Source organism: Neopsephotus bourkii, unplaced genomic scaffold (assembly GCF_033783945.1).
Source record: "Neopsephotus bourkii isolate Nb327-2 ecotype Australia unplaced genomic scaffold, CSIRO-AGI_Nbou_v1 NB_787, whole genome shotgun sequence".
Classification (NCBI taxonomy): Eukaryota; Metazoa; Chordata; class Aves; order Psittaciformes; family Psittacidae; genus Neopsephotus; species Neopsephotus bourkii.
The window spans coordinates 2,527,698-2,552,044 of record NW_026901283.1 but is presented as its reverse complement, the minus strand read 5'-3'; the positions used below and the strand labels follow the sequence as shown (position 1 = coordinate 2,552,044).

Here is a 24,347-nt window from a genome sequence, read left to right as displayed (position 1 = left end):
TACCAAAGGTTACCCACAACTACTAGTAGCAACAGCATAGAAAGCAGGAGACAAAGCAAGTCCAGGTAGAGGTGAAACATCAACAGTTTCTTCTAACAACTGGTTCTTGCTTGCCACACTGCACAACTCAGCACCCGTGTCCTGGAACCCAGAACATTCTTCTGCACTTCTTCACACTGTATTCAGACTAATGACACAGGACCAAGTTTTTTTACAAGTGTCAAGTTTAATTATAAAACTGAAACGCAATCCAGACAAATGGTGAGCAACCTAGCTCAACTCAACTCCCGTTGTATACAGGGATGTTTTAGAAGACAACTTTGAGCAAGTGGCTACAAGTAGTAGAACATACATGCTAACAATTGTAGAACATACATGCTAACAATTTTAGAACAAATTTAACAAGGTTTAGTGCCAAGTCCTAATGTATGATTTTTGTCTTCTTGCAACAGAACTCAACTGAATTTATCTCCACCTATAACACGTTCTTCCTCCTCTCTTTCAAAAAACAAACCCAACTTAACATACATGCACACCGAAGTACAAACGGCTGAGCTTAAAGCTCCATCTAGTGACAAATTGTGGAATTGGTGCTAAAGCAACATCCAACGTAACATCACCACATCTGGCAGAACTGATTTTGCTGCTTTTACTGAAAAAGAAACCCCACTTTGAGATTTGTTCCGACTACAAAATGCTGTCTGCAAACTATACACGGCATTTCTCTCAAGAAACCGATGAGCCAGGCAGTAACAAAACCATCTGCCAAAAAAAGTTACGAGCTTTACCAAAACCACTTTATTCTGTTGACACTCTCAGCCATTAACATTAGGAAAACACAGAGAAGCACTCATGGCATGCTGACCTCAAACCTGCCCTTGAACATCTGCCACTTCCAGCCTGTATCAGGAAAAGGTCCGCACACATGTTACTTCTACTTAAGAAAATACCCTGAAAAGATGTAGTTCTCATCATTTACTCATGACCCAAAAGAAAACACACTCAAAACCTTCCTGCCAAATTGCAGTATAGTGCAGTGGGGGAAGAGACATCAGTACTCTATAAAACAAAGGCAGTGTATCACCTCTCATCTGAGCCCACTGAACTACAACACACTGCTAGAGCAGCAAACTGCCTTGAGCTCCACCACAACATACATATACACCTTCTAGAGCCATGAGCTCCATACATGTTCCCTAACCCCTTAAGCACATAACCCTCTGCTATCTAGTATGTAGACAGGTAATGCAGAAGAAAATTTGCAGGGTAACTCCCCGGCCTTTAACACAACTGAAAAGTAGTCTTGTTCTGACCTTCATGTGAATCAATGAGATGTCTGGCTTAAAGACCAGCACATCCATGCCCTGAAAGGTAGAAGACAGGCTTGGGTGAAAAGCAGAGGATATTTGGCCTAACAGTACTGTTTTCAAATGGCAAATTTCCAGACCTCTGCAAGCCTGAGGAGCTGAAAGACTTAAACTAAAATGTTTTAGTGCTTAGGATCCCCTCAAGCAGTGGAAACAGCCTGTGTGCCCATCTGGTAGCTGGTATGGCTCCAACACAGAAGGGACAGTATTTGAAGCTTGCTAAACTTGAAAAGAGCAACCCAAGCCCAAAATTTAGAAAATTCGCAACCATCAAATTATCAGCTGTAACTTAATGTCTTTTTTAATTATAATTTCAACTTTTAAACTGCTTATGAAAGTTGAGGCTGGGAAAAAAAAGGAAGACCCTTTTGTGCAGTCTGAACTTTGGAAGCAAAGAGTTCATATCGAGACAGAACTCAATGGCAATAGGCATGTTCCTCTTTCACATTCTCGGAGTTTAGCCATGAATGCAAAGATGCCACATAACTTCTACTAAGTATTTCCACTGTTGGTCTATATACACACTACTCATAGGAGCATACTGCTTGAAAGAGTATGCTAAAAAAAAACAACCAACACCTCAAGCTCCCCAGTCTAAAGGGGATCCTGGATGTATCATTATCTTGGTGTCTGAGCCCTTTCACAGACATAGGAAGTAGCTGGCAGCTGAAAGCTTAAGAGAAGCACTAAAGCCAATCCGTCTTTTCTACTTTAATGTATACTTAAGATATAGCATAAAGATCATGGCCAAGGCTGTTTGCACTCAATCCTGAAGTCCTTAAAGTTTACAATTCCTTTTCAATTTTCCTTATCTCTTTCTCTTCTAGAATACCAGCGACCACTGAGAGAAAGTATCCTACCAGAATAGCTGCAGTTTATCCTTATCTTCAGCCAGAAGGAACCTGAAAGAGCTTGGGAGACAAACGCTGTGTACACCATCTGCTGTCTAGACTTGGCTTCTGGAGTATACAGTATAATTACAGTTTTCCCACAGGTCCTCATTATTATCCAGGAACACAGCAAGCAAAACAAAAGGAGATATTAAAGTAATACATTTGGCAATGACTTATCCATGCTACACAAAATAAAGCTATCCACAGTGCTCAGAGCTAATCAAGCCATAGCTTCCATGTGAAAGATACAACTGATAAGCTCCTACTTAAGAGCTCACATTTTACAGTTTGAGGCACTAACCACACATCTGCTAAACAAGGAAGAAACACGTCATTAACACAGCAGAAGGTGGCTGCACCCCAGCACCCAAGATTCCAGCAACCCATCACCTAGACAAGAACGTGAACAGCATGGTCCTACATTTAAACAGAGATTATTCTGAACAGTTTGTAACAAACAGACATTAAGACTACCAAAAGTTAGCTGAAGATGTCAAAATTTTTTCTAGTGCTAAGCATCTTTAGAGGAGATGAGGCATACAATCTGGATCACCAACGTGCTTTACCAACATATTTTACATGTACATCTTTCTGTCTTTGGATAACACAAGAACAGTAACTAATGCAGAGTGAAGCCTCTCAGTATGCCACTCCTGTTCATTCGCCAACTACTGAGGTTCTTTTGGTTTTGTTCTTAACTCTTCCATTAATTTCAGCTGCTTTGCATCAATTTGAAATGTTAAGCTGGGTGCACTCAATCACTTTTTGTATGTAAAAGGAACTTGGAAACGTACAAAAGCTTTACAAGTGTTTCAGCAAATTTTTCTTCAGTAAGTTCTTCACCTGTCTCGTTTGAGTTGTGTGAAGAGAAGAACACTTTCTTTATTCAGAAGGTTACGTATGCTATATCCATTTCCTACAAATAAAAACAGAGACAGTTTTCTTTAGAAGCCAGTAGTAATTTTTGAAGTCCTCTCTTAAGACAAATGTATTTCTATTTCACATATTTTAACAGAAGGAATATAAGCCCCTACTCTAGAACACCACTCTTACAGGCATTTCATTGCATTTCAAAGAGATAAAAAGCAATATAGCTAGTTTCATTTATTTTAACCTGTGCTAAGAATAAAGTGCACCATTGCTGAGAAGATTTTTACTGAAAAGAATGTAACAGGCTTGAGCTCTCACCTCTTGAAACTCACAAGAAAATTTTCAGGTGACTGAATTAACCTTCATTTATTCCTACATAAAATCTCCATAAAACCCATACAAGAACTGCAGATCTTCACTCACAGATTTGCATACTAACACAACCACAAATATGGAAACATCTAAAAGGCATTGAATGTCAGGACTAATCGACATCCTAACATTTGTCTACAGCCACACTTGATGAAATTACAAAGAGAAGACCTTCCACAACCAATGCATCGCCTATCCAGGCAATATGAGACAGGCCATCAAGAAGCAGGTAAGAACAGAAATGAAGTATAGATCCTTATGGCCCCACAGAACTTTCAGCAGTTTTTATAATCTGCTTTTGCAAAGAGCAAACCACAAAATTGTCTCTGCAGACCCCTATACTTTTAGAATTAAAACAAAGAGAAAACAGTTTCAAAGCATCAAATATTATTTGGACAATGTTCAATCAGGATGTTCTGGTGAAAAGTTAATGGAAAACAAGTGGTACCTTGTCATTTTCTAACATAGCTTCTTCACAAGAAAGCTGTACAAAAGCTCTCTACAGCTCCATGAACTGCCTGCTTTACAACTACTACAGACTCTCCTGACTTGCATCTTACCCACTGAAGAACAATCTCCCATATGGAGGAATTCATTCTACTTTTATCTCAGAAGGGCAAAATCACTGTCTAAATTCTCAACAACCCATATGGAGTTACAACCAGTTCAACTAGACATTCTGCATCTTTTACGTATCAAACATAAAGCGCAAAAGGTGGTGAACTGGTCCAAATACATTTTCACAATTATATGTAGAAAAAAAACAGCCAACACATAGCAACCAAAACAATTACATTAGCTACCACTATATATTAAGCTGTCTTTAAAGCTTCCCCAACACTACCGTTTAGGGACAGCACCAGAATACCAAGAGAAATTCATTCTTAGAACTTGGTAGTATCATAAATAACTCTGAAGCCAACTTATACACACGAGCAGTGTTTGTATCACTGCATTCATATCCAGTCTTGGGTCACATTCCTGTCTTCACACCCTATGTTTTTCCACTCTCTACTCAAAGGTACCTTTTCTCATAATTCAGCTCCATTTTGCTCAGCAGCTTGCTAACTGAGTCTCATCTATGTCCAATAGCTTGGTTTTAAACACATGTACGTACCTGCTGGAACATAGAAAAAGTCCCCTGTAGTCAGATAATATGTTGTCTTATGTAAGGTAACAAGAAGTTTGCCACAGATAATATGGAAAGCCTTAATGAAAGCCAAACAGTTTTAAAGTTAGCAATGTTTCTTCTGCAAATATTTAAGAAAGTTATCCAAGAAAATCAGATAAGCTAGATACTTCTATCTTAACTGCAAGATCCAGAAGTATTCATTGACATACAGATTTAATGTGAAGCAAAGCAGGGAAACATGCATGCAGAGTGCCTATAACAAGTTCCTTTCGTTATAACTGATTTCACAGCTGAAATGATTCATTAATGTTTTCTATATTAATTTGCATTATAGTGGGAGAAAACCCCAAAAAACCTACCGATGTTGCACTTCTGACCAAAGATTTTATGTTTACATAGTCCATTTTATAAAAATCAGAAAAAGTCATACTTACTATTGTATCCATGTGGACAAACTGATGTCCCTTTTCTTTTAATGGTTTCAAAATCAGTTTACCAGTGGCAAAAGCAGTTGTATTCAAATTTTTATATACTTCTACCGTTTCATCTCTGAAGAAGCATGCGTTACTGCCTTCAGTGTTAACACATTCTACAAGAAGGTCCAGGAGATGAACATTAATATTAATGCATAATTAGTCTTGTTAGTAGCTCAGTAACTACTTATTAAACCCTACAGATTACATATTGTTTCAGTGCAACACCCCCCAAGAGCTAGACTCAGTATTTAGATGAAAAATCAGGATGGCTTTTTGTCTCTCCCTCAGAATTTTCTCCAGAAGAGCAACAAGTATTTCAACAGCTCACCCTTTTATGCCCGATGTGGCATGAACAGTTCTTCTCCTTATCAGTCTAAATACTTATTACAGAATTCAGATAGGCTCTTCGTCACACCCCTTCAACTCACCTAGAAGTACTTCCTGATTTGTTACCGGGTCCACTACAACAGCTGGCTTGGAAGGATCAGCTAGGCTGTGACCCACATTTGGAGGTCTCTCACTTCCTGAGAAAAAACAAAACCCCACCATTAACAAAAAACACAAAAATAATCACTCTACATTTTAAAAATTTGATTACTTAACCACAACTTTTATACAACTTTGGATTTCACACATAAGTACTTAAAGTAACTAAACAGACTGAATACACTTTTTTGAAATAAAGAGAAACTTTCTTTAACAATTCTCTGAAAATGTAGTTTCCATTGGAATTATTTTTGTGCGTAATAGATAAAGGGTATCTAAAATCCTAAAGAATTTTCCAGGGGAATGACACGTATATATCCTATGCTATTGATGACAGTATTTATTTAAAAGGATCTGTGTTTTAAGAGAAGTGCTCTTCTAGCAACAGATGCTGAGAGGATATAAAATAAGGGGTGTATGAAGAGCAAGTTTTTTCCTTTTACCTATTGCTGATGGGTGTCAGGAGACTTAAGACATAAAGCGTTCAAAAGAATAAGCACATGTTCAATTTTCCTTTTCTCAAGAAATGCCATTAAAGGAATCTCACTTGAAGCTGTAAATCAGAGAACTATTTCTATAATAAAAAGGATTTTTCTAGAGAAGGAAACAGCCTAAGAGTTGATGACAACCTTACACTTTTCAAATAGAAAAGAGATGCTGGAGAATGTTCACAACAGCATAAATATCCCAAAGCTCTCTTGCAGAGCTCTCTTAAGCAGACAATTTAAACTCCCTAGTGCACACGGAATGTCCTTAAATGCAGTCTGAACATGGATGTTAAAAGGCAGGCTTTAGCATTTTGTGACTGATATAGCACTCATGGTTGCTTAAATACTTATGCCACAACAGTCAGGGTAGGAGAAACATGTTTGAAATAGCTTTGTCCCAACATAACCATCTCTCTCTCAGAAGCAGCAACAGCTGCAACTCTCTATACACCTATAAACACAAAATTTTTATCATATCAATAAAATTTAGGAATATGTCCTAGAAATACTACTCAGCTGATGGTCATTACATGCATCAGTTAAAATTCAAGGATGCAAGCAAAAGATTACCTGTAAGTCTGTTAAAGAGGAAATCTACCACTTCTGGAAGACAGTTCAAACGCACCTAAAGCACCGTGTAAAATACAGCATGAACACTCACTACCAACTCAGGTTTACATGGGCTGCAAATGATTTGTATTAAAACATAGACTGTACTTAGAGAAAAGGCCGATCTAGACCAGGATCCCGTCTCCCATCAATGGCCAAAAGTACACCTCTTCCTTTGTAGTGCTAAAATGTTAAAGTTTCTACGAGATTACACAGCATTGTGATAAATACAATAAGAATAGTTTTTCCATATCATCACATTAATACATTTATTACCCAGAGAGATTCATTTTTTTTTTACAGCAGGAAAATCTTACAGCAATGGGAGTATTTTTTTTTTTAAGTATCCAAAGAAAAAACTCTGTATTCATATTTGTTTCCGTACTTCTTTCATCCTTTCTCTGCTTGTGACCATCCTTCCTCTGGTTAATGTTCCTGTCCGGTTCTGGTTCTGGACACACTATTCCACTAATCACAAGCCCTCCTGAAACAAAAGAAAGCTCATTAACTCATATTAATTTTTCAAGTATGCAGACTTGCACAACCAACATGCATTTCAGTTGAGAATATATTTCCTTGATGTTGAAATTTTCAGATGACTTTAGAAAGAAGGAACAAACCAGAAAGCTTTTCAATTTCAAGTATTTTGGAGTGCAATGCATCTTGAGATTTTTTTTAAAACAATTTGATCATATTTCAGTCAGAGAACATTCCAGAAATCCACGACATGAGAGTAATTTTTAAGACAAAACATTAATTTTAGGGACACAAAAAAAATTTTATTTTCAAGCAGACTGACTGATTAGGAAAGGACTAAAATAGGCTGAACTGTCAGAAAAAAAATAAAATCCCTGAGAACATCAGACCTATTCAGACCAGATCCTGAAGATCTATTCTAACACTCTGAGGAATTTAACACTGAGACCGGATAAAATACTGTAAAATCTACTCTGGAGAACAATCCCCACACAAAGGGAAATGATCCAATGAATGATCCAGTAGACTCCCTCTTTTTCCGATGACATACAGAATCTTTGAAATAATAAACCTACTAGCAGAGAGAAACGCTTTGTTCTTCTCTAAACAGTTACGGCAAGGTTGATAGCATTTCTAGCTGACACAGGAGTATCAGGAGAGAAAAAGGACTACACAGAAAGATGACTAAATAGCTGGAGACCATAAATGATCCACTTTCTAAAAAAAAAATCACCAGACATTAAGAACCTCAAGGCTTTCACAGCACAAGATCAATCCACAGATTTGTCTTTACTGCTCTATGGGGAGAAAGCAAACAGGTATTTTGGAAGCAGTACCTGAAGGCCTCATCGTATATTTCACACGCTCGCCTCGCCAATATTCCAGAGGTCTCAGTCGTAACCTTTTTGTCCGACGAACATTAGGTGTGTTGGAAGGCATTACTAATTTAAAGGATGAAATCATTTACATTAAGTATGAAAGGAAAATTGGGAAATGGAAAACATTACATATCCTTTCCTGTTGTTCCATACCAGGGGGTCAGCACGTCCCAGCTAATAATTATATCAAACTGCTATCATGACAGAAAAAGGGAATCAGCATTGCCAAAAGCATTCTTTTGCATACATCAATATTTATTCTCCTTTTTCTTAAAAGTCACCATGCTGCCTTCATATTAGATTTCATTCTATATATATTAGTGAATCTGAGATACGGACATTAGGGACTCAAGCACAAGTAGCAGCAAACATAGAATCATAGAATAGTTATGGTTGGAAAGTACCTTGAGATCATCAAGTTCCAATCCCCCTGCTATAGGCAGAGACACCTCACACTAAACCATGTCACCCAAGGCTCTGTCCAACCTGGCCTTGAACAATGCCAGGGATGGGGCATTTACAACCTCCCTGAGCAAGCCATTCCAGTGCCTCACCACCTCCACAGTAAACAACTTCCTCCTTATATCCAATCTAAACTTCCCCTGTTTAACACATTACCCCTTGTCCTATCACTACAGTCCCTAATGCAGAGTCAGTCCCTCCCCAGCATCCCTATAGGCCCCCTTCAGATACTGGAAGGCTGCTATGAGGTCTCCACACAGCCTTCTCTTCTCCAGGCTGAACAGCCCCAACTTTCTCAGCTTATCTTCATACGGGAGGTGCTCCAGTCCCCTGATCAACCTCATGGCCCTCCTCTGGACTTCTTCCAACAGTTTCATGTCCTTTTGATGTTGAGGACACCAGAACTGCACACAATACTCCAAGTGAGGTCTCACAACAGCAGAGTAGAGGGCCAGGATCACCTCCTTCAACCTGCTGGTCACACTCCTTTTGATGCAGCCCAGGATATGGTTGGCTTTCTGGGCTGCAAGCCCACAGTGAAGCCGGCTCATGTTAAGCTTCTCACCAACCAACACCCCCAAGTCCTTCTCCACAGGGCTGCTCTGAATCTCTTCTCTGCCCAGCCTGTAGCTGTGCCTGGGATTGCTCCGACCCAGGTGTAGGACCTTGCACTGGTCATGGTTAAACTTCATAAGGTTGGCATCAGCCCACCTCACAAGCATGTCAAGGTCCCTCTGGATGGCATTGCTTCCCTCCAGCAGATCAACCGAACCACACAGCTTGGTGTTGCCGGCAAACTTGCTGAGGGCGCACCCAATCCCACTGTCCATGTCACTGAGAAAGATGATGAACAAGACCGGTCCCAACACCGATCCCTGAGGGACATCACTTGTTACTGGTCTCCAGCTGGACATTGAGCCATTGACCACAACTCTTTGCGTGCGACCATCCAGTCAGCTCTTTGTCCGTCCAGTGGTCCACCTATCAAATTGATGTCTCTCCAATTTAGAGACAAGGATGTCATGGGGGACAGTGTCGAACACTTTGCACAACTGTGCAGACACAAACTTTAAACAAAGGCTAAGAACCCTGCCTAAATGTGAAGGACTTCATTAGCAACAGTGAAAAGGCACTGCCTTGGTAGTGCAAGAGGAGATAATAGAGAATGCATAAGCAGCCTCTTGGTTTCGAGATTCTTAAGTCCGATCTCCAAGTTCCAGGAGAGCAGCACTTTTGCCAACAGAAATCCCCCACATTTCCAAGACTTCTCAGGTATTTATCTTACTTATTACTAAATCTCAACTTTCAATTTGTCTAAGCTGCTATATACGAATACAGCAACATTCAATATTCTAGTGTTTGTAAGAAAGAATAAAAGCCCCCAGAGAGTTGAGAGCAAGTTGGTCAAGAATATCTAAAGGCTAAAAATAAAAATGGTAAATAACATGCTGCAATAGTTTTTGAAGGTAGACACAACTATAGTGTTGTGCATAATATACTAATGAAGTGAATAAAACCCAGTAAAACATTCTAGTATGAGACTACAATTGACTGCTTGCCCATTGCTCCATCCTATCTATACTCAGACCACCACAGAAGGGAGGTTATTTGCACCCTCAGTTATACTGTGTAAAACCAAACTCTTACTGTTCTCACTGAACTTTGAGCAGTGTCTTAATATTAAATAAAAAAAAAAAACCCAAAAAATGTAACAGTTAAAAAGATAACTGTTGAATACAGTAATAAAAATGAAATACTAGAAGTTTTAAAAGTAATTTAAAAATTAGAGCAGGGTTAATGTACACTGAAGAACTACCAAGCCTTATCTGTAAATACTAACATATGAACTCATTTCTAGGTGCCTTCCTGTGTCTCTTTCAGCAAAGTTTATATCAAGTTGGAAATGCATTTGTATTTATGCACTTACACTAAAATATTTTAAAATAATCTTACCTATTTTATGTCTTACTAATTCGTCTGACAACAGGTGGCGTATTTTACTCTCCAATCCTTCAGAATTATCTGAAAATACATTCAAAACCCACAATTATAAGAATATACTATTCCTGACTTTTATTCACTCTACCCACTAGAAGCAACCGAAGGTAATACTAGCAGAAGTCCTTTTTCCTTTAACTATACATGAAACCCAGTGTAGATAAACAGTCGTGCAATTAGGTTTTAAGCAGTGTAAGTTTGAAAATTACATGAAACCTATACATTCAAGTAAATATTTCTCAGGCCCATGCCTCTCATAAAACAAACATTAACAAATTGTAACTACACATACCATTTTATTGCTCTTAGTGAAAGGTTACTCTGTTTTATACCACTCAAGTCTGACTTTAGAACAACCTTCTTATCAGAACACATACAAAACTAGGTCTTTGAAGAAAACACTGCATGAATGAGTAACATTCACAACTGGCTCTAAAACACTAATGAAAAGACTTCCTGTCCCTAAAGTTCATATTCATTATGACAATACGTACAACTTATGTAGGGGAACTTAAAAGGAAAAAAAGCAAAGTATTTTTAGGCAAACCAGCCATGATTCCATAAAGATGTACAATCTGGCCTGAAGTGATCAAGTAACATCACATGGCAACACACCAAACTGGTACAAACCAAGCCTAAAAATTGTATTCAAAGTACTCTGGAATGATAACTTCATCCTGGCAGGCCTAATGCCAAATCACATAGTACTTATACCTCCGAAGCTAACAAATGGTAAAGCCTGGATATCATGGATTTTGGTAGAGGTGACCAGAGCCATTACAATCTGTGTTTCTTACCCTGGACAAGCAGAGTACAATATTAAGAAATTACTAAACCATAAAATACAACTTATAAGAAGCTTATACACAAAATGAAAGAAAATAACAACTTTAAACATTACCTGAAGATGTATTATCCTCTTCACAATAGATTCTTCTAGAATCAAATTTATCACAATGTTCTAGAACAGGCCTGTTTCAAAGGTAAAAAAAATACACTGTTTGAATATGTTAAATGGCAAAGCAACATTACAGCACTACCAAAAATAGCAAATTTAAGGAATTTTTTTTTCAGCTCATGCGAGATGTTTTTATTCCTTCTAAACTTATCTGTACTGATTAGACACTGAAGCAAATGACTGCTAGTTAGGAGTCACAGGTCTGAAATTCATCAATTGCTTCTCTACTTGGTCATTAAGCAAAGTAGTGTTCACACCTTCCCTCTAAACAGGTTTCTTAAAAATCTTTTATCATATTCTTCTTTTTTCTCCCTTTGAGAAGGAACAGAGCTTCTCCTCTCCTCTGTAGCACTACCTTTCAAGCTATTTTCCACAGAACACGATTACGGAACTGCTTTAAAGAATAATTTGCATACCGTAAAGAAAGGACAATAAAACAGTCTGCAACTGTAGTTCATAGTATGCATTCTGACATAAAATTTTCCACATAAAATGACAATAATTAACATGTATGTAACTCCACCAAAGACTCCCTAGCAATCAAATCACTTCTAACAGGACCTCTCTTAGAACCTTAGCACTAGTATCCCTAACTTTTCTACCTTCCCCTATCTGAGGCTGTGCTTCACTGCTTTTAACATGCCAACGAGTTCATGGGTGATCCTCCAAAAGGTACATTTCAACGCTAGATTTGCAAAGCTGCACTATAAATATATCCAAGTCAGGAACAGGTTCACTAAATTAAAATTTTCAGTAGAATTACAACATAAGAATTTAATATATTCACAGATAACCACTCCTGTTTCCTTTGTTATGAAGTTCCCATCCCACAAAGGAGAAGGTATATGCATAGCTACATGCACAAAGAAGAGTCTGGATTGTATATGTATAAGCAGGATATAGATACAGTTCTATACCCTGCTTAACAGCAACTTTATTAGTACAGTAGTTATTTCTAGGAGCACTAGTATTTCTGTTCAAAAATGATGCACTAATGTGGAAGCAAGCCTCAAAGGAAAAAAAAATCCTCAAAGGCAAGTAACTTACTATGACTCCTTATTTATTAGTTTATTAACTGTATTAGCATGGTATTTAAACACCTAGTGCATGAATCACAATTCCTTTCTACTAGGTTCTTCAGTAGCAGAACACAAAACGCAGTAGTAGCACCAAACAGCTATTTTGTCTCAGTGGGGCAGAACTGAGATTAAATGCTAGTTTTACAGACAGCTCAGGAAATCACCTTTCATGACATGTAGGCTTCAGAGCTGCAATGGAATTTCTAGAAATGAAAAACGTATTATTATTACCTTTACTGTTACGTCGATTTTACTTACTAAAAGAAACCTGTATGTCAATAATATTATGTACTGAACAGACTCATGAAAAAAATATTAAAAAGCACTGCAAAGAGCAGCTAACAAAATCTCAGACTGGTTAAACAGGCTTACTCTTTTAATTACCAATCAGTAGTAAAGTTGATTCTTCAGAAATAAATATAGTTGAAGAGTTAAAACACTATTTTCTCTGTTTATAAACAAAGAAACACACCTGACAGTCAACCCACCACACACCACCCCCCCCCCCCCCCCACCACAAAACAAAAAACAACCCCACAAAAACAAAACAAAAACACAAACACTGCTCCACCAAAAAAAATAAAGAAAACAAGGAAAAATCAACAGCACCACCACCCTCCAACCCGCAGCCCCCTTCGGACTCCCATTACCCTGGCATGACGTGCTGTGGTATGGAATACCTCTTTGGTCAGTTGGGTCAGGTGTCCTGTCTCTGCTTCCTCCCCTCCCCTCCTCCCTGGCAGAGCATAGCCACAAGTCCTGGCCAAACCAAAACATCATTTTCAGCTTTTCCCAGCGAAAGTCAAAACACAGCCTGCACCAGCTACCGAAAAAATGACTGCCACTGCTAAACCCAGGACATGCGTGGTTTAACCCAACCAGACAGCTTGTACCACCCCCCCCTTCTTCCTCCCCCTACCCGGGGAGAGAGGAGAATCAAAAGAATGCAACTCCCACGGGTTGAGATAAGAACAGTTTAGTAACTAAGAAACACAACACCCCCACCAAAAAAAAAAAAAAAACAAAAAAAAAACACCCAGGACGATAACTCCCCCCCCACCCGACAAGCACCACCCATACCTCCTCCAACCCTGCGTCCAGCCCTCCGGTAACTCCCATTACCCTGGGCATGACGTGCTGTGGTATAAACCTCTTGGTCAGTTGGGTCAGGTGTCCTGTCCTGCTTCCTCCCCCCCCCACAGTGAAGTCATTCTACAGGTGGTGGGCTTGTGTGCACATCTGAGGGCTTTTTATTACTTTATTTCGCTTTGAACTGGATCTGCTACTCAAGTCTCAAAGGAACACACAAAAATTCCAGCACAAATTTCCTTATGTAGAAGCAGACACTAGATTTGGCACCCACCTTTGTGACTAGGATGTTGATCATACCATTTGATTTCCCTATTAGCTATTCAGTTTGGCGATTACTGCTTAGAAGTTAACAAGATGCATTTAATTATCTACCAAGTTATACCGCACTTGTAAGGAATTACATAAACAAACTTACTTTAGCCCGTGTTGTGCATAACGTTTCCTTTTGTTACTTTTTGTTTTCACATCTGATAACTTGTGGTATTCCCTTGTATTTTCCTGTACAGAAGAGCTGTCAGAATCCATTTGAGACTCACTGTCCTCAGGGCTTGAGCAAACACCTTCTCTGTTTCTGCACTGACTCCTTTTGGGCGTCTTCCCTGAAGACCTAGCTGACAGCAGTTCCTTTTCAGAATTCTTCACGCTGCCTACGACATGCTGTAGTGCTTTTGCAGGAGTTTTGTAATTTGCACCACCAATGGACTCCAACACCCGCAATATATTTTTAGGCTTTCCAGACTTAGCCAAGTTCTGAATCACAGAAGTCTCTAATTCCCGATGCAGGACTGAGGCAAACACCTCATCCAATTTTGCAGGCTCGCTTTCAAGCTCTTCTTCACTGGGTACACTGTGAGAAATCTCCTTTCTTTGTAACTGAGGCTTTTTATCACTACTTTTCTTGTCAGTTTTTTTAAGCTTCTTCCTCGGACTTCCTGCCAGTCTCTTAGCTACCGTATCCCCTGGCTGTTTCTCCTTAACAGATTGTTTCTTGTGAACTACATGCTGAGAAGCTTTTGAAGCTGACGGTACATTCCTGGAAGACTTGAGATTCTCTTTTGGAGATGAAGATCGCTCTTGCTGGTGCCCAGCTGAGGACATAAGTGAATCCTCACTTGGCATCACCATTGCTTTACATTGTTCTGCATCACATGCTTTTGTTTCCAGACCAGACTGTGACAACATAATTTTTTTGGCTTCTGGTTTCCAGGATGTGTCCTTTTCCTTGTTTGGAGAGCTTTGCTTAAGTGCATCCTTTTTAGTCTTTTCTGTCAACACACAAAACAGTTAGATATTAGTACCTTTGCTCATTAAACCTAAAGATATATGATTTAATAACTGAAGAGAAAAATAAACCAAAAAATAACAATTTTTTAAAAGCATCACAAAAGCAGATTTTTCCCTGATGTATAAAAGAAGGCTTTCTCTGAACTACAGTATATAAAAAAAACAAAACCAGAATTTTCAGTGTACTTCCCAGCAGACAAAAAACAGCAGAAACGTTACATTCAATCTGCTTTCCAGTTTTCAGTGTTTCCTGCTGCAAAACCCTTCACAAATAGTTCTTAAAAACTGATCACCACCAGTTCAAGCTTCCTTTCTACACAGAGAGGAGCAAAAGATTTTGGGTAGCTACCTTCTTTGCTCGTAAGATAAGACAACACTTATAACTTATCTTTTAATGTCTTAACAGAAAGAGATGGATAGGGGCTGAGGTGCGAAGACACTCTCTTTCACCACCTTCTACACACCAACACTTAACTGCAACTGAAACATCAATTAGGAAACCATTAATGTCTCTCATTGACTTTACCCTTATTTCCAAATAAACCACCACAAAAAGAGTCCAGCCATACAACCAGAAAGAAGCCTAAAGACCTGTTAAAATAACTTACCCATATGAGTAATGTTTTGCCTTTGAGATTTAAGAACCCTTCCTTCACTGTCAGAGATGGAATCTGATTCTGATGTTCCTTCTAATTCAGGCATTCTGACATCCAAATCATCCATTTTTCGTTTAGTACGTGCTTGAACCTGTACTTTTCTCGTCTTGCCTTTCTTATCCTTTGCCTTCTCCTTTTCCATACGAGTAATATTTTGCCTTTGAGATTTAAGAACTCTTCCTTCACTGTCAGAGACGGGATCTGATTCTGATGTTCCTTCTAATTCAGGCATTCTGACATCCAAATCATCCATTTTCTGTTTAGTACGTGCTCGAACCTGTACTTTTCTCGTCTTGCCTTTCTTATCCTTTGCCTTCTCCTTTTCCATACGAGTAATATTTTGCCTTTGAGATTTAACAACCCTTCCTTCACTGTCAGAGACGGGATCTGATTCTGATGTTCCTTCTAATTCAGGCATTCTGACATCCAAATCATCCATTTTCTGTTTAGTACGTGCTCGAACCTGTACTTTTCTCGTCTTGCCTTTCTTATCCTTTGCCTTCTCCTTTTCCATACGAGTAATATTTTGCCTTTGAGATTTAACAACTCTTCCTTTACTGTCAGAGATGGAACCTGATTCTGATATCCCTTTTAATTCATGCATTCCAACGTCCAAAACATCTGTTTTCTGTTTAGTAAGTGCTTCAACCTGTACTTTTCTCGTCTTGCCTTTCTTACCCTCTGCCTTCTCCTTTTCCATATGAGTAATGTTTTGCCTTTGAGATCTAAGAACCTTTCCTTCACTGTCAGAGATGAAATTTGATTCTGATGTTCCTTTCAACTGATGTACTCTGATGTCCAAATCATCCACTGTCTGTTTAGTAAGTGTTTCAACCTGTGCTTTTCTGTTGTTTTTCTTACCCTCTGTCATCTTTTCAGAGGGCTGAAACTTAGAAACAGGAGTTTCAGAACTAGCTTTTCTTGATTTTTTTTTCGTACAGGGTATTGACAAGAAAGAATTACAAGACACATAATGTGATTCATCAATGAAAAAATCACATTCATTTTCTATATCCTGATCTTTGACAGGAGGAGGTGATGGAGGTGATATTGAGGCTGAATACCTAAAGAGAGGAGGGACAAAGTATTCACATCATGTGGGGAGAAAAAAATGAATCAAAATCTCACAAATCTAAGATGATTCCAGAACACCAAAACATGCTACAAGATATTCCTCAGAAGGATTACTATAACGTTCATCATTCACTGCCCTTTAGCTTCCAAAGAGAACACAAGGCCTCCTTCTCCCTGCTTTGTGCTCATATGCATACCTCATTATTTCTCAGATGCTGGATAGTCCAGCTTCCTATCTAACTGATCAGATCCATATTAGCTTTGAAAAAGTCTGTTTGGTTAACTGCTGACTTAAGAATCATCTAAGGTTTTCCTGAATTCTCCAACCTACCTATCAAAACATCTCAGGCTCAATCTGAAACATTATTTAATAGCTACACACTATTTTACTGCCAGACAAAAGCAACAGCGCTGTTAAATCCTAACAGCACAGAATTCTGAAACAATTATTCAAACCCTTTCTCAAGAGGCATTTTTCAGCATGTTTTGGAATAGACCAATGTTTCTCCCAGACCATGTTTCCAGGTAAAAGGATTTTGCACCAGTACTCTGGACTGAGTTATTTTACTAGCAAATTACATTCCCTATTAAGCCTCAAAACAAACCTTTTTCCAAGTGCTTCTGTTGCTACAGCTGCTAAGACAACTGAAGAGAAAGGCTTCCTTTTCTGTACAGAAGACGCAGCAATACATTCTGTTCCATCCATGAGAACAACCTGCTCATCTCTTCCAGTCTGAGGTCCTCCCAGATTTTCAACTTCCATGTGGCTCTTAACTGCAGCAGGAGCATTTTGCCCATGAAAGTGTAATCTATGTATGAGAAACAGCATTCAAATATGCTATAAATTCTGAGTGCACAATTAAGCCTCATGTGGATGGACAGATGCTCTCATCTTCTCCTGCAGACAGCGTCTCACTTCTCAAGAGTGAGCTTCCATTTGGTAATTTGCTGGAACACAGGTTAGCTGTACTACTTTTCAGCATAGTAACAAGTATCTAAATGAGTAAGGCAACCTGAGGTCAGCCTGTGATTTGATCAAAGTGAAGGCTGCATAGCAAGAACAATTCCTAATTTTAGGAGAATGTGATTCAGAAACTGTCAGACTTCCTAGACTCCAGGTGCACTCTTTTCCAAATCTCACTCCATCAATGGGAGTCAATAGGATCTATTGGGATCAGTGTCAGTTCCCCTTTATGATCTAGCCTGGAGAGTCAGACCTCTAAGAAAAGCAGAACTGTGGCTAGGACCACTGACCACTCTAGCAGCTGGACTTCAGATTTTCCAGAGAGGAGGTAATGATCAAATTGAAGCTGTTCTACTTTGCTTAAAGCATCAGTATATTCAGAGTGAGAGGAACAATGACTGCCCATCTCTATTTTAACAGACTTTTTAACTGTCATAGGACTCACTGAAAAAAGTCTCGAGTACTTGAGAAGTTGACAATTTGGGGCACTTTCTGTGAAAAAGGAGTCCAAATCTGTTCTGACATGCTTCCTGTACTTGGGTCCTGCACTTCTGGGAATTAACCCTTATCACCAGAATATTTAATTAAAAAAAAAAAAAATCTGCTCTTTCTAAAACCAAAAATGAAAATTTTCTCAAAAGCTTGGAATTCTTTTTTTATTACCTCAAAATCCAAACATAAATAATTGAGACCACCATGTTAATTTACCCTGAGGTGGGAAAAACACACATGATACCACCACCACATTCAGATCTACTTACCTACGTGCTGGAGGACCTTTTGCTTCCTCCGGAAGCAGCAATCTAACTGGCCCATGATCATTCTCAGGGTCCAAAGACACGTCAGGACTTTTGGGTAGTGCTTCAACACCTTTCAATGTATCATTTATTTCTTCTTTAGACACTGGAGACTCTGGGGTTTTAGAATCAGCTACATAATCACATATTACAGGCTTCAGAGGTGATACATGTGACCGTCCTGCTATATAAATAAAATAGGTTTAATTCTTCTACTCAAAACCTTAAAAAGAGCCCCATGAAAGTTACCCAAAATAAAAAACTTAATTCAATAAGAGTGCTACCAACCTCTGCTGTTGACTGGTTTTAGTGGTGATGCAGGTAAGGACACTGCAGAATTAAAGGCTCTTTCTGTAGAGTTAGCTAACTCTCCTGTTGACTGCATAGTTGATTATGCATAATAAGACAAAGTAAAATATTTGATATAGCAACAGTGTTTTGACAGGTATATAAATTTCTACAAAACATAGTATCATTTCCTTCTCTTAATTCTTACTCATTTGAAGCACATTTCTATTTCTAACAGTTCCATTTTCTATCACTTAACACTTTCTAAAACTAACTGTAAATTTCAAACAGGTAAAACAGTGGGCAAGGTAACAATTATTTGCAGCTTTGAACAGACAACCTGCTAGCCCACAGACAACCTATTTACTCTTTTCACTAGAGTGAATTAATCTAAAAAATTTAATTCATCTTCATTAAGTCAGGCTGAGGTTTTGCAAAAATCAGTTTGAGATTATGCAGGATTCTAACATCAGACTGAAGTAAACAAACACCATTACAAAGGATGCCTGTTCTCAACACTGCTATTAATAGAATATCCTATTTTTATAAAACACTACTAGAATCAAAACATTTAAACTGAATATACAAACTAGATTATTGGCATAACTGTCAGACAGCACATGAACAAGACCTTTGGCTTTTCTCCTCTTTCAACAAAGTTAACAGGTATCTTTATCAGAAGTCCACAGGCTACAAGAACCATCTTTCGATTTTACTATTCAATGGATACCTAAGAACTGTGTCCATATATCTTGTAAAGCGCCTGAAACCAACCCCAAAGGAGTCCAAAACAGCCTTACCCACCACCAGTTAAAAGGCAGATGCTTCAACCTAAGACCATGAGAGATTTTAGTACCCTAGCAAAAAGCTGAAAAAGCTTTTATTAGCAAAAAAACCCAAGAAAATAAGCTATCAAATAAATCTAGTTATAGGATTTTACTATTATAGCACAACAAACTGAGAAAAAAGCATTACCAACAACTATTACAGAAGGTTAAATTATAGCCTATATACTAATTCAAGTGACACATAGAGCTTATTTATACAACACTCATACAGAACTAAACTTGTACCCAAGTAAAACTGTACCCAACAAAAGGTTCTGACCCTGCCTTAACTAACTTACCCCTGCAGCTGTGTTGTCATTTCTGACAACAGGAGTTGAGCAACGCGCTGGACTTGAAGAGGTAATTGTAAGATCATTGCCACAACCTATAACAAAAAACTATAAATAAGGGGCTCTTGGAGTTGTCAAGGTTTTACTTATTTCAACAAGTTCTTAAGGCCTGTTAAGGTCACACAAATGCAAACAAGAAAGAAACCAGCTACACAGGAAAATGATTACCTTTATAAGACAGCTATGACACAGTTTTAAGTGGCTGGGGAATGCTTTTTAAAGACAGTGAGACTTTATTTTTACTCATTTTATCTCTATTTTTTATTACTGTTATTTACTGACCATTAAATCTAATACAAGGAAGATTTATTTTATTTTTTTTAACCAGAAAATTAAACAAAACACCAAATCAAAGCTTACTTTCAAAACCATCCTGTATGAGTTTCAGTACATCTTGACCTGGTTCTACAGCTATCTTATTTCTAGAAAGAAGAGGGGGAAAAAAACCAAACATTTTTAATTAGAAATACTAAATGTTCCTATCCCAGCTGTAAAGTTCTTACTGCTTAATATTTTAGATTATTATTTCTATTAGTCCCAAATTTAACATATTTTACCTATCATTTCCATGCACAGATATCTGCAAAGAAACTTATCTAAATAACGATTCCAGGAGAAAAAGACCCACTGACACAGAATATAATGAAAATGAAGAAATCTCTCTACATAAAACACATAAGTACTGCAACAGTTCTCAGAAAAGTTTTGTGCTGGAGAGGGACTCTTCATCAGGGACTGTAGCAACAGGGCAAAGGGTAACAGGTTCAGACTTCAACAGAAGTTCAGGTTGGATATAAGGAAGAAGTTCTTTACTGTGAGGGTGGTGAGGCACTGGAATCGGTTGCCCAAAGAAGTGGTGAATGCTCCATTCCTGGCAGTGCTCAAGGCCAGGTTAGACAGAGCCTTGGGAGACATGGTCTAGGGTGAGGCACCACTGCTCATGGCAGGGGGGTTGGAACTAGATGATCTTAAGGTCCTTTCCAATTCTAACTATTCTATGATTCTGTGAATACAGATTCTCTCTTGAAATCATCTTTTGAAAAATCAGTCCTCAAGTCCTGTTGCCTGCAGTGACCCAGCCTCGGCATACCCAGAAATTAAATGTATAGGCATCCATCCCTTCATACAAGGAGTCACCTCTGCTTCTCTGTTATTCTGTGCACCTACAAAAGTTTCAGCAGCAAGAACTGGCTTGCAGTATCAAATCTGTAAGCAAGCAAACAACTCAGCTGCTTGGATTGCTATTTCAAACTTCCCCAGCACAAACAAAAATGGCAAAAGTGATGAACTAGCCAGAAAATGTTTATCAAAACAAAAATAACAACAGCAAAGCCATGGAGTATATCTCCATGATTATTATATGCCTTTAAAAACAGATAATTCGGTACATTTGGTAAGATCATTAAATGCATGTCTAAAACTGGATTCTGGTAACAAAAAGCTCACAGACTTAAGACATGCCTTTAGAGAAAGCTACAGCACTGCAAATACTCTTGCTTAACATTTATCAGCAAGGGCCAAATAAGCTAGAACTCTGTGCATGCTTCGTCTTTCTACCACCTAAAAAGGCAAAATGTTTGCACAGACTACTGTTTCTGTGCTCAGGCATCCTAGAGGGGCTAGCTTAGACATAGCTCCACCACAGTTTCCTTCTCCAGCAAAGAAATACAAAGGTAACCCTTGATATTTCATCCCCTCCCTGTACAATTTGCTCCTCTCACCACTAGAAAAATACAAGTTTAGGAAACATGTTATCAGCTTACTAACACACACTCAAGAGCTTCAATATTAAGCTCATGAAGAAAAATATCAGCATAGTTTTTCCAAGCAATTGTATCTAAGAATAAAATGTAAAATGCAAATTACCCTCTTCCATGGCAGAATCTTGTTCTGTACTCTCTTTTACAACAATCCTGTGAAGAAATAAGAATCCGTTTTTACTAAGCATGGTGACCACTGACAGAGAAACAAACAAATGACCACCTTCCCATTTCTCATATAAGTCAGTCTCAGGAATTCTTGATCCATCTGAATCTTGTAGGAGTTACTGCAACCCTCTTTTTTCTAGAACACCACAGCAGCCACAACCCCTGTAACAACTTCGAGAAATTCGACTTTTCTCAAGAACCATTTAAAGTCAGAGACACTTACAGAAGACTTACACAACAGAAACCACAAACAAACTAATGGCTAACATTTCTGTGACAACTACAGAAATAATCTTTTAAGTAAGGAAAAGGAATGAACTACCACAAAACAAGCTAGGACATAACCTTACAACATACCTGTTGCTCTGTGAGAATTTCTTACATGGAGATTCTTGCCCTGTGTTTACCACCAGCAAGACCAGGCTGACAGGCAAGGATAGCATGTCAGCTGTTCCATGGGAAAAGTAAATTAACTACTCCCAGCGCTTCTTTATGTACTTAAACCCCAAGTATCATTCAAACAGCAGACATGATTTCAGTCATCTATTACCATAACTAGAGGAGTAACAATGCACTATGTTATCGGTATTACTTTCCATGCCAACAAATTTAATTAACCCTACTTTGCTGTGGTAAGAGGCAAAGGCTGTAGAGGATAAAAACAGGAAGGGAGGGCAAGTCAAGAAAAATTAAAGTAAGCAGAGTGCAGTTTTTCAGCAACATGACAAGAAAACAGTGCAAAATTTCTAATTTTAGCTGAAAAACAAACATGACCTTTTATTTGTTTCTGTAAATTAGAACAGAGTGTATATGCAGTGTGGAGACCACCTAGTCCTAACACAACAGAATTTAGCATATTTTTCTAAGTTAGCCGTATTAGCATTACTCTAGGTCACACAGGAAAACGACTGATCAGAAGTCATCACTTCAGAAACACTCCAGACCCATACTCCACAGCAATCACTCAGGCTTAAACTTCTTTCTCTTGCAGCGGAGCACGGTACTACGAACCGGCAAGCAACCTTTCACGTAAGAAACTGAACAATTCCCGTAACAGATCTAAAAGAGCTTTTAACAGTTTATTTCTCATTATACTATACTACATATAGAACTTTTAAAACCTAAGCTCCGCGTGTATCTCTGACAGATAACTACAGGAGGAAGACGAGTACCTCTCCAGCATGTCTGGTCAAGTCACTGCTTCTTTTAACACGCTAACCCATGAAAGGAAGACCTCCAAGACGAGCAACAGGCGCAGCTGCACACAGCCCAAGGGAAACGGGGTCCCAACAGGCAAGCCCTCACAGCAGAAGTGTTTCTGCTAGCAACCGGGACCAAGAGGGAGAGCAGAGCACTCGCACCAGTCCACTTCCCTCTGGAGACGCCTTACCGCGCCGTGAGAAGCTGAAGGACGGCCCCTCCCGCCTCTCAGGAGCGCAGTAAGGAGAGGGCCGGGCCCCTACTTTTACGGAAGGGAACAGCCGCTGTCCCCGACACTCTTCTCCCCTTCCCGCCGCTGCGCCCCGCTCCCTCTCACCACGACATTCGCCGTCCGAGGCTGCTGCGACGAGGGCGAAGACATCTGGGCCGCGGGACCGGACCGCGCGTCCCCACACCACCTCCCGCCTCACATACACACGCATCACCCGCAGCCACCGGTTTCAAACCTCGGGCAGCTTAGCGCCGAATGCGAGCAGCGGCCACGCCCCCTCCCCCCTACCCCATTGGTCTGCGGCCGCTGGGAGCCAATGAGGGCGGTTATTTTTGGCGCGCGCGCGCACTAACACCCCAACCCCCCCTCTTCATGGACCGTTGCCTTGCTCTAAGAGGCGCCGGGAGCGGTCCCTACATAACACCTACAGGCGCCACAGGGTGATGTGCGTTTTCCTTAAAGCGTAGGTGAAAAACTCAACGAAAAGCAAAAACCGCTTGGGAACGTAACGTTGTCACACCTGCAAAAGACGGCCCGAAAATATAATCGTAAAATGACGCTTATCCGTGCACACTGGCAAGCAGTGTACTAAGTGCTGGCTTGTCATCGTGAGCCTTGCCAAGCAAGTACACGGGTACCAGTTTCATTAACACTCATCAGCAGAGTCTAAGTCTGTCATTTAAATAGAACCAGTAAAGAACACGTACAAAAACCTGCACTTCAGCCAAAATGGCGAACATGTAGCTGAGGGAAACCACACCCGCAGCGCCCCCCCCCCCCCCCCCAGAATCTTCCAGAAGCAGCAGATCACTGATTTGCCTTGTACTTCCAAGGTTTCCTGTCCGTCCAGGACTTAAGATGTCAGGTAAGGCACACAGTCCCAGGAAGTGGATGTGTTGAAGCATTTCTTTAAAAATGTCTTGCTAGGAGCTACAGGTCTGTGGGAGGTTTCTCAGCACTGGCTGACATATGGCTACATTGAAATAACCATACCTAGTTGTGTGGGGTTTGTTCATCAAAAGGTTTAAAGGGAAATATTGCTTGCTACACTCTAAGAAACTGTAACTGGAAACATATTCCTTTTTTGTAACTATTTGTGAGATACAAAGG

General features: G+C 39.4%; 1 protein-coding gene across 1 annotated transcript; it reads right to left on the bottom strand.

Moving 5' to 3' along the window:
• Nucleotides 1-2,058: 2,058 nt before the first annotated feature.
• Nucleotides 2,059-23,387, bottom strand: CENPC (centromere protein C). The gene is made up of 18 exons (XM_061355259.1): nt 23,343-23,387; nt 21,744-21,790; nt 20,238-20,299; nt 19,827-19,912; nt 18,701-18,791; nt 18,377-18,596; nt 17,257-17,460; nt 15,530-16,641; nt 14,053-14,902; nt 12,710-12,748; nt 11,410-11,480; nt 10,464-10,532; nt 8,007-8,111; nt 7,079-7,177; nt 5,539-5,634; nt 5,069-5,223; nt 4,620-4,710; nt 2,059-3,176 (listed from the first exon to the last, which is right to left on the bottom strand). The coding sequence occupies exons 1-18, from the start codon at nt 23,385-23,387 to the stop codon at nt 3,100-3,102; spliced, it is 3,519 nt and encodes a 1,172-aa protein (XP_061211243.1). The 3' UTR covers nt 2,059-3,099.
• Nucleotides 23,388-24,347: the final 960 nt, after the last annotated feature.

Coding starts and splice junctions, on each gene's coding strand:
- CENPC (XM_061355259.1), bottom strand. CDS start 23,387: ATGTCTTCGCCCTCGTCGCAGCAGCCTCGGACGGCGAATGTCGTG. Junction 14,903..15,529: donor GCAAAACATTACTCATATGG/GTAAGTTATTTT, acceptor GTGTGTTGACAG/AAAAGACTAAAAAGGATGCA. Junction 12,749..14,052: donor TATGCACAACACGGGCTAAA/GTAAGTTTGTTT, acceptor TTTCATTTCTAG/AAATTCCATTGCAGCTCTGA.